Genomic DNA, 10,350 nt, shown 5'->3' on the forward strand with positions numbered 1-10,350 from the left:
ATCCGGATCTGGCGGCAGTGGAGGCGGCACTGCGGGAGGAAAAGAGCGCCCTACCAGGACCCTGGAGCGGTTTGTATGCCCGGTTGTGTGTGCGGAACGGAGTGGTACGGGAGTTAACCGAGGCCGGCCAGCCGGGGTGCATCTGTGTTCCTGCCCAGGTGCGACCCCAGCTGCTACGGCTGGTGCATGACCACCCACTCGGGGGCCACGATGGGGAACGACGTACTCGAGAGACCCTGCGTCGCCAGTATCTCTGGCCCAAATTGGCACAAGACGTGGCGGCCTGGGTACAGGGCTGCCGCGCCTGTCAGCAGTGCGGGCCGAAACCGGCACGATACCAGGTACCCCTAAGGCCGTTCCGCGTCAGCCGCACGAATCAGCTGGTCGGGATCGACCTACAGGGGCCATTCCCGCGATCCCATCGAGGCAACCGATATATCCTAGTCGCAGTAGAGTATTTCACCCGCTACCCCGTGGCAGTGGCCATCCCTGATAAAACGGCCTTGGTGGTGGCCCGGGCATTTGTGGAACACTACGTACTTAAGCACGGGATCCCAGAACGAGTCCTCACCGACCAGGGTAGCGAGTTCGAGGCCGAGTTGTTCCAGGCACTGTGCCGAGAGTTCGGAATCCAGAAGGACCGAACCACAGCGTACCACCCCCAGGCGAACGGGATGGTGGAGCGCATGAATCAGACCTTATCGGGGAAACTCAAACGTATGGCGGCCGCAAATCAACGGGATTGGGATGAACACCTCCCCTACGCCCTTTTCGCCTACGCCACCACCGTACACACGTCGACGGGACAAACCCCGTTTTTAATGATGTTCGGCCGTGAGTCTCGTTTACCCGCAGATCTGCTATTCGGCGTCCCTTCCCCCAGCCGGAGGAGGGAAGCCGCCCCGTGGAACACCTGTTGGAGACCCTACGAGAAGCCCGAGGCCGAGCATACCCGCAAGGGGAAGCCGCGCATCGGCGGCAGGAACAGGGCACCCGACCCCGCATGGAACCCCCCTTATTCCTGACAGGTGCTAAGGTGTGGCTACACACCCCTCGCGTCGGGGCCGGGCAGGTGGGGAAACTGACGACCTACTGGCGGGGACCCTGGACCGTGGTGCGACAGATCTCCCCCTGGACGGTACTAATTGATGGCGGGGAGAGGGGTCGAGAGACGGTGGTCAATGTCCGCCGCTTAAAACCGTGGAAAGCGGCCCCGGCGAGAGAGAACCCCGTCACCCGAAGGCCCCAAATCCCGGAGTACCCGCATCCCCCGTGCCCGGGGGCCTCGCGCAGTATATGGGCCCCACGGAGCCCAGGGCTCCGAGGGGCCCCGGGCGGGGCCGGGGGCGACGAGGACGGCGACCCTTAAACCCCACCGCTCTGAGTTTGTTCCCCAGCCCGCAGGTGCCAGAGGCCGAGGGGAGCCGTTGGAATGGAGGAGGAGACCACCGCCGGAGCCCCAGGAGACGGAGCCGCCACCCCCGAGGCCAGCCACAAGGGCCGGGCGAATCCCGCGGACCCCGCGGCGATACCTCGTGGGGGCAACCCAGGCGAGGTGCTCAAGTCAACCCGGGACGGGGACTGGCACCCCGGGGGGCTATGTGGTGCCACAGCGACGGGGCCGCTCTGCCGAGCCAGGGAGCCGCCCGGCTTCCCCCACCGCACTGCCCCCATCACCCGCCCCACATAAGCACACACCCGCACGCATCCCCCCCCCCCCCATAGAGCTGGAAGGGAAGGTTACCTGATCGACCGGTTTTTATCCGAGAGACCCTTATCGGGATTAATTCTCACGGTTTCCGGCGATCAGGGAATTGGATGACCTCCCCCGTGCTACGTGGTACCGCGGCGCTGCTGCCGGCCTTAATATGGTGTGGTCGCGGCGTGGGGCATTCGGCCACCGCGGTTGAGGCGCATTTCCCCCCACACACACCCCCACGAGTCGACGGGGCAAGCAGGGGAGGCACGAGACAGCATGAATAGCGGGGTCACAGGGGCTGTTGCGCATAGTCATGGGGGTTGGGATAATTGCGCTTGAGCGCGCAGGCCCCATTGTTAGGAAGGGTAAGGGAGTAATTAGGATGTACGCCGCCAACGTCGCTCACTGATTAGCATATCAACAGCGCCTGGGGACTGCCGTGCGCGGGCTTGGGGTGCACGAGCCCATTGTTCAGCGCAGCATCCCCTTTGGAGGTAGGGAGGATAAATAGAGGAGCGCAGAGGGGAAATCGCTCTCTTACTCCAGCGCCAGGCGACCAGACGCAGCTCGAGCCAGCGACCCGGACGTCCGTGCGACGCACCGAGGCACGCGGTTAACACAAGGATCAGCGGACCGCCGTGGACACTTAACAGTGAGTAAGAAGGTGAATTAGAATCATAGCCGATAAATAGGGAATAGGTACAGGTTTAGTGGAATAGGCCAGCCTCGTCGACTCACTGATTCAACATCAATTCGCAGGTGGCATATAATAAATCATTAATAGCGAAGCGTGGTCTCGCGTGATCTTGTCGTGCAGTGTGAGCGTGTGGGTGCGCTGTGTGCACAGTGGTTCGCCACGTGAGTGAGCGCTGCGCGGAGCTGAGCGCGCGGGTTGCGTGTGGGAACGCGTGTGGTACTGTGTGTGCGTAAGCTCGCGGCGTGCGTAATAGGCGTACCCCAGGTGCGCGATCATAACGCAAGCGGCCAGCAGACGGCGAGCGCTGCGCAGAGCGGCGCAAGAGTGGGTGTCGCGTGTGTTCACTCCGTGTGTGATACAGGTGCGCGATCATAACTTGCGTAGTTGGTGTGGAGTTGGAGTGCACGGAGCGGCGTGTGTGTGTGTGCATACGTTCGTTACATGTCGGATACGGATGCGCATTGGTAACGTGCCGCACAGGGCTATACTGCGAGCACGGCGTTTGATTGACGATGATGTGCGCACGTATGCTCGCAGCGTGGGAGCGCGGCGCGAGGCTGTAACAGTAGGGGCGTCGCATTCGAATGCCGGCGAAACCGTAGCGAGTAATAGGGAGGTGGGGTAACGTAAACGGAATAGGGGATGCAGGCGGGAGGGACCCCGGGGGCCAACGGCCCCCACAACGGCCCTCCTTGATGCTGCTTGTTACTGGCCATTAACAGCACTTGTTTACCGCACCTCGAACAGTCCGTCCGCGTTGAGAGGCTATACGGGGTGAACGTCGTCTTTTTTTGTTAAATCTCATCTCAGTCATTTCAGTAATCTCAGCCAGCCAACCCATGGCACCTGCTGGGTCTGTCCTGAGACCTCCTCATGTCAACGAGCCTTTGACACTTCACGTGGCCTCAAAGTGCACCTAGCCTGGCAGAGGCTTCATGGTGACGCCACTGTCACTAAATGGCTATAGGTTGGGGTTATTGGTATTGGGAGACAAAGGCTCAGTCAGGGCACCGGGGTAGAGACTTCTGGTCGTCAATAACCGGTGTTGGTGCCCTACAGGAGTTGGTGTCAACAGTAGAGTCCCCCTTGCCAAGTGCGACTCGGGTGGTGGACTTGCTTCTCATAAACGTGGGGAACAGAACGGTTGAACCAAATACGCGAGGCTTTTGATCACTGATCTCGAGGTTAACCTTGGGAAATCACTCCGTTGAGTTCACCTGTTGAGGTCTCAACGATTCTAAATATGCAGGGTTAAAATACGTATATATTATTACGCGTATATATGACGTAAGTGTGAGTCTTTGTAGTTGTTAAATTGCCCGGGTTCGTCATAAACACCTTGGATTTTCCTGTTTATTCTCTCCTGCAATACATACCAAGCGACCTCAGAACATCGACACCGGACTCGGTCATGTGGTCATTACGTTTATTTTTTGTGCATGATCTCGTTACATTTGAATGAGAATAGGCGGGAAACAGAGCGGAACCCAGAGGCGACGGTTGGGATCCATTAGAGGAGGACAGGGGATTGACTAGGGGGGGGGGGCAGTGAGGGAACATTCGAGAAAGGGTGCTCAAAAGATATTAAAGGGCTAGAGCACAAGGGGAGGGGACGTTAGAAGGAAGGCACGAGCTTCAAGACCAAGCATGAAGCCCGGACCCAGTATTTGTTACAGTGTGTTGATAAGAGTTTGTCGTTCTCGTCGTTTCACGTTCATGCCAATTGAGTAATTTGCAGGTGATTTTTTTTCATCGGAATGTTTGGCCGAAACCAAGTTGCAGGAGTTTTTTTTTTTGTTGAGCTGGGAAACTGGAGAACTCAGAAATTAAACCCCGTGCAGAACAGGGGGGGGGGACAAACTCCACGATTGAGTTGAGAATCGAACCCAGGCCTTTCTTGCTGTCGGGCACGAGTGTTACCACGGCAGACGCTGTAGCACACACATCCATTATGTGTTCAGATAACTTGATTGACCCCGTGCAACCAAATGCCACCTCAATTGAAATACAAGCTGCTGTGCGCGTCGCCCACTGATTGCCATTAAAACTTTTGGTGTCTATTATTTCCACACGAACACAATTCAAAGAGCACATTGCGTTCACGCGAAGCTAATTCGTGCCTTTTGTTAATGCATTATAATGCTATTTTGTTATCTAATGCAATTGCATTTTAAAGAATAAATAGTACTGTTTTTAGTGATGGAAGCACAACTTGGACGTATAATCAAACTCATGATGCGATGTTCACGTACGCAAATGACTCCTGTGTTTGTGTAGAGACATTTTTTCATTTAAATACAGTAAATTGAAGCACATTTATGCTTTACTAGTTGGCCTGTGGCCGCCTCACGTATTTGATTCTAAGCTTTTATTACCTTAAATCAACAGGTAGCGGTGGGCGGATACAGTAGGTATGGGGTGTGTGGGGGCAATCTGGGTTGGTGGGATTAGAATTCCCTCTGAGAGCAATATATGTATGACTTACGGTGTATGTACAGCCAATTTGTCAATCCACTGCTAGCCGGGAGATCTATATACTGAATGGGTTCACCATATTTCACCAGGCTGGTCAGTTGCGTGTTGTGGATTTGGAGATGGGAGCATAGGAGTGCAGCACAACCCTGTATTTTACAACAGCCGACAAATACGAGTTGTATGCATGGTGGTCAGCCACCCAAGCAACATCCAGCACAACATTCCACACGATTAGGTCATGCGCTTCCCTTAACTACGACATTGAGCAGGACATTGATTCTTAACAATATATTTCATTATTACCGAATAAGACAATATCATTAAAGTTTTGTAAGAATAACATATTTTAGATAGATTTGTATTGAGTATATATAGTTTGATTGGATATAAAGGTCTCCACTCAGCATTGGAGACCTGTATACAACCACACAGCCTAAAGAAATCCTTAAGTTATGAAACGTGACAAGTACCATGGTGGATAGAATTTCATGAAATTTACACTGAGTAGCCGAATTAAAGTTTGTACTCATTGCATGAGGAGTTGGCCACAGTAATACCTCTGTTAACGAATCCTCTGGGAACGAAGGTCCTTCATAACGAAGTCGGCCGTGGAGGGCCACTTCTCCCCATATTGTTTCAACGACAAAAAAACATCTTCAGAAATTATGCACATCTATTCAAGAGTATAATTGTGAACGCGACCGAGTGGGGTTTGTTTTGCTGTAAGTGAACAGCAGTCAATCAGTGAAAAGCTTCGCAAGTCTCCCTCACTGGGCACAATCTTCCCTTCTCCCGCCTGCCATTTGCTCGAGCACCTCGTGCTGGTAAAATGTTATCGTGTCTTTTTTAGTGATATAGTGATTTTACTACCTCCATTATGTATGTTGACATTCTTTCGCACCACCGTATGCAGCCAACGGTGCTAATCGGTGGTGGGGGAAGGACAAGAAGCTCAAAACAAAAAGCAGTTCTAAAGAATTTAGTTTTCAATCTAGATTTTAAAAGTGCTTAGCTCCAGTGTCTTTCTAATTTCGGAAGGAAGAGCGTTCCAGACGGCCATAGAAGTGCATCTTAAAGCGCACAATGCGGTCACCGACCATCTAGTGGCCTTATTGGGCAAGAAGTGCAGCTTAAATCCATCTATTTGGAAGCGAAAATACCCATCATAGGAGGGTAGAGGCAAGAGAGATGAAAAGTGAAGTGGCGCGTTCGTTAGGGTTAGTGTAGTCCAACTTAAAGACCATTTTAAACCAAGCAGACAAAGTGAAGGCTACTGTGCAGAAATGTTTTCCTAATGTACCCCCTTTGTCTGAAGTTCTGGAGTGCATCCGTATGCCTCCCATGTTATATCTACCTTTCTAAAAACGGAGTGATATCATGACTCCTAATATTAAATTCCATACAGTGTCATGTCAACAGCATCCACAATGCTGTACATCTTCTATATATATCAAAGTCAAATTTGTCTGTGGGTTTGTGGCGTGGTTTGTGTGGGTTTGTGTGTGGGTTTGCTTGTGTTTGCGCACTTGTGAAGGATTTGGCTCTCCAATGGTCAGGTTAACATTAAATAAAAATTGCCAGGTGCCACGCCGTGAGCAAGTGCTATTCCTTTTTCACATCCGTAAACTTTTAATTAGTTTAATTGGCGATTTAGTGCGATTTTTTTCTGCTATGTTTTTTTAATGACGCATGCACGACCGTACCAACTCACACACCATTTGTGGGGGGACGGCCATACCAAGTCGCACGCCTTCGGTGGGACTGAGGGGGACATTTTCTTTCGCGTTAGAAATGGTATTTAAGTACACTAAATGCTCAGGTAAATTATTCACTGTGTGATGTCCCCCCCCACCCGATGCATGCAGTTACTACTATACAGTCGGTAGATGCTACACTATTGGCCGTAGATATTACTGAAGAGCGGCCGGGGAGATTGTGGCTGGGGTGGGGGGGGGTCAGGGCTAGAATCCAGCCCCAGCCTGCCAAGGTGCCACCTCGGCCGGCTGGACAATGTAGGCGAGGCCGGAGGCTCTGCACGGGATTAGGCCTCACCACGCCACTCTCTCAGGTGAGTACTTTGTGCTATAGAGTCGATAAATACTGCTATAGAGTCAGCATGTACTACTGTAGTAATAGCAGGGACCACCACAGTCGGTATGCCCTGCTGTAATCATAATAGTACCATCACAGTCAGTATGGACTTCTGTTAGATTTTTAAGGGTAGGTTTGAAATATTTTTTGACCCGGGCAATGCCGGGTACTTCCCGCTAGTTAATTATATATACGAACAAAATCCATGTACATGGTTGGCTGCGCACTGTGCAAAAGAAGCCCAATTAATAAATGGCACCAAAGAAAAAGCCTACAAACGAAAAAAAACGATCAAAAAAAGAAATTAGTCCAATAGGTCAACACCCCAGACCACAATCCCAATTTCACAACTAAGCCAGGAAACCTTCACAGGAGGGGCGGTGGATTGCCAAAAATGTAACGACGAATTTATATCAATCAGTCCAAAAGTTATTTCCTTTTTTTCTCGCGTATGCCTTAATGAATACAATTACCTTCAGTTCAGATTTTAATTATATGGAGTTGATTTGCGGGATGTTAAGTGGGAGGTAAAGTCCAGACCTAGAGAAGACGGAGAACCCGGGAGGGGAGTAAACTGAAAATTGGAGGGGAACCATAGGCAGGGGCTAGCTCATGAAGACATTTGAAGTCTGCGAGTGCGATCTTCAAGGGGATTCTGGACTGGATAGGTAGCCCGCACAGGGATCATAAAATGGGTGTAAAATGATTATGCTTCCGAGTATGAGTGAGTACTCTTGCAGCTGCATTATGAACATACTGGGCACTTAGGATCAGAGACAAGGAAGACCACAAACATTAATTAATTATTTCTGCAGCTGTATAGGAGACAGTTGTGGATGCGGATGACAGTAGTTTGCTGATGCGAGGTAATTGATGTTTTTTTATCAACTAAGAGAACTTCAGTATTAGAGTTATTAAATGTAAGAAATTTTCCTGCGAGCCAGTCAGAAACTGCAGTAAAACCGAAGATCGGGTGGGAAGTGGATTTAAATCGAGATTGATTGAATCTACATATCAGTTGTGTTAACCGAGGTATACCTAAACTGTGCTTTGTGTTAAGCATCATTCAACCACGATCTGATACATTCACTTTGATTGTTGGACAGTAACGCACCTTTCTCAATATCTTGTTGAATTGCGTATTAATTGCGAGCCTCAGCTCTAGGGTGCGTAGGCAATAAATGAGTACGTTCGCAATCGGGCTGAGCAAGAACACCAACTGAGCGGCGCATCTCAAGTTGACGCCATCGCTGTTCGCATCCTTCACAAGCGCGGCAAAAGGATGTCTAAAAAAACTTACGTGAAAAACACAACGAGTGCCATGAAATGCGTGCTGAATGTGTGCAGAGCTTTTCTCCTGAACGCAGAGCTCGAATTCTTGCACTCAATAAAAATTCGAATGTTGGTGTACGCAACCACACAGAGAGGAAATACAACAAACGTTGCAACCATTGACGATGCGACAACATCCATTTTGCTCGTGTCACCGATAGCCAACTTTAATAATCCCATATTATCACAAACTATGCCCTGGATTTGCCTGTTTTTTTCGCTTAATTGCATTGAAATTTGAAGGCTGACTAGAATGCTGACCGCAACCGCTGCCATCAGCCAGGACAGTAATGCATGAAAATTGATCTCTTTGCAGTAGCCTTGGTGTTGTAGTGCAATGGGTAGCAGATGGCCAGGTAGCGATCAACAGACATTATAGCCAATGTAAAAATCTCATTCAATGCAGACATGTGAATTGTGAACATCTGTGCGACACATGACACGTACAGGATCTCTCTGTTGCCCGTCAGGAGAACTTGCAGCTGCTTGGGCAAGCCACCTGTGCTGATAATGATGTCGTCAATTGCGAGATTGCACAAAAAAATGTGCATGGGCTTGTGTAAGTCTGTGGACACTGTCACCGTCACGAGCACCAGCAGATTGGTTGCAGTTATAGTTAGGTACATCGCAAGGCACAGGCTGAATATTAGCACATGTATAGAGTACGGGGCTTCAAATGTGCGAGGTGGAGCACGGAGCTTCTGTTCTCCATAATTGCGTTCCTTGGGCTCCTGCGTTGATAGCCTGAGACCTTATCAATCAGTCCCTGTTGAAGTCACAAAACATTGTTAAATAAAACATCATGGACCTCCTTTTCTATTACCAAAATATGAGAATAGGTTTTTCCCCTTTTTATTTGGCAACAAAACAGCTTTTAAGTTGTTAAAACACCAAACTGAAACCTTTTATATTTTGGTACTGGCAAAGGAGGTTCCATGATGTAGATGCTCACCCGAGCTCTCATTACTCTGATGGTGCGTTGTCTTTGTGCTGTGTTCGCCTTTTGGCGTCCTTTGGTCTAACGCCGTTTAAGACGAGGCTCAAAAGAAAGATGGCGCTGGTGTGGACCAATCAGAGTATGTTTTTTTTGCATTTTTACCACAAGTATTGTGGTTAATGTAGACATTATTCCTTGTAATAGGTTTCAGTTTGGTGTTTTAACAACTTAACACCTGTTTTGTTGCCAGATGAAAGGGGAAAACCTATAATCAAATAAAAACAGGTTGTGAAAATGCGTACAAATGCTCACTAATAATATGAACAATAACTGACGAACAATAGCTCAAAAATAGAAGAGAACTCACCTTGTTTTCGTTGCTTGAACTGAGAATCTGCTGATTTATATGCGTTTTGGGGACCACGTGACCGTGAGCCTTCAGGCGCGATGGGAGGTTCCGGGCTGGATGGTGCGTGCTGCAGCGCCCTGCGGATTTACCCATTGCCCTGAGGAGTCTTTTGAGTCAAGATTAGCTCGTAATTTGATATGTACACTTCAGGTTGGGAGGTGACTGCATTAGATGCAATTGGGTCATGTTTCAAGTTATTTCTTTAAATCACTACATACATTTTTAAATGCTTCAACCTACATTTTTGAAAAAATATATTTTTTAAAGTCATCGTGTTGTATATGGCACAAATCTAAAAATGGTGTATATGTCTCCGAAATAGTTTATTTTCTTAGTGTGTTAATGCATGTGTAACTTAGAATGTATTATCTATGGTGGCTTTACATATAGAGTGCATTCATAGGGAGTGTTTTACTGTGGGCACCAAGTATGCAAGCCTCCATTACAGAATAAAACGAGATGTCACTTAGAATTCCATCATCCATTACTATTGCCCCTGTGTATCAATTTAAAATCTTGTATTCTAATTAGTCCATATACCTTCCTAGTGGGGATGTTATTGCTCAACGGGCTCATTAATGAACCCATTAACTGCTGTAATGTCAATTATGACTTTCCAGGCTGTACCTGTGGGAATCTGCGTATCTGTGACCTATCTTCACGAGCCGGGCTCTCAACTGTCTGCTCTCTCATGAAAGTATAGCTAGTCG

At 49.2% G+C, this 10,350-nt stretch overlaps 1 protein-coding gene across 1 annotated transcript; it reads right to left on the reverse strand.

The window, feature by feature from the left end:
- Positions 1 to 2,236: 2,236 nt before the first annotated feature.
- Positions 2,237 to 9,733, reverse strand: LOC121852683 (olfactory receptor 10G6-like). The gene is made up of 4 exons (XM_042346575.1): positions 9,599 to 9,733; positions 8,589 to 9,025; positions 8,077 to 8,248; positions 2,237 to 2,344 (listed from the first exon to the last, which is right to left on the reverse strand). Exons 1-4 carry the CDS (start codon positions 9,731 to 9,733, stop codon positions 2,237 to 2,239), a joined length of 852 nt encoding a protein of 283 aa, XP_042202509.1.
- Between the last annotated feature and the right edge of the window lie 617 nt (positions 9,734 to 10,350).

Source organism: Callorhinchus milii, unplaced genomic scaffold (genome assembly GCF_018977255.1).
Source record: "Callorhinchus milii isolate IMCB2004 unplaced genomic scaffold, IMCB_Cmil_1.0 Scaffold1030, whole genome shotgun sequence".
NCBI lineage: Eukaryota > Metazoa > Chordata > Chondrichthyes > Chimaeriformes > Callorhinchidae > Callorhinchus > Callorhinchus milii.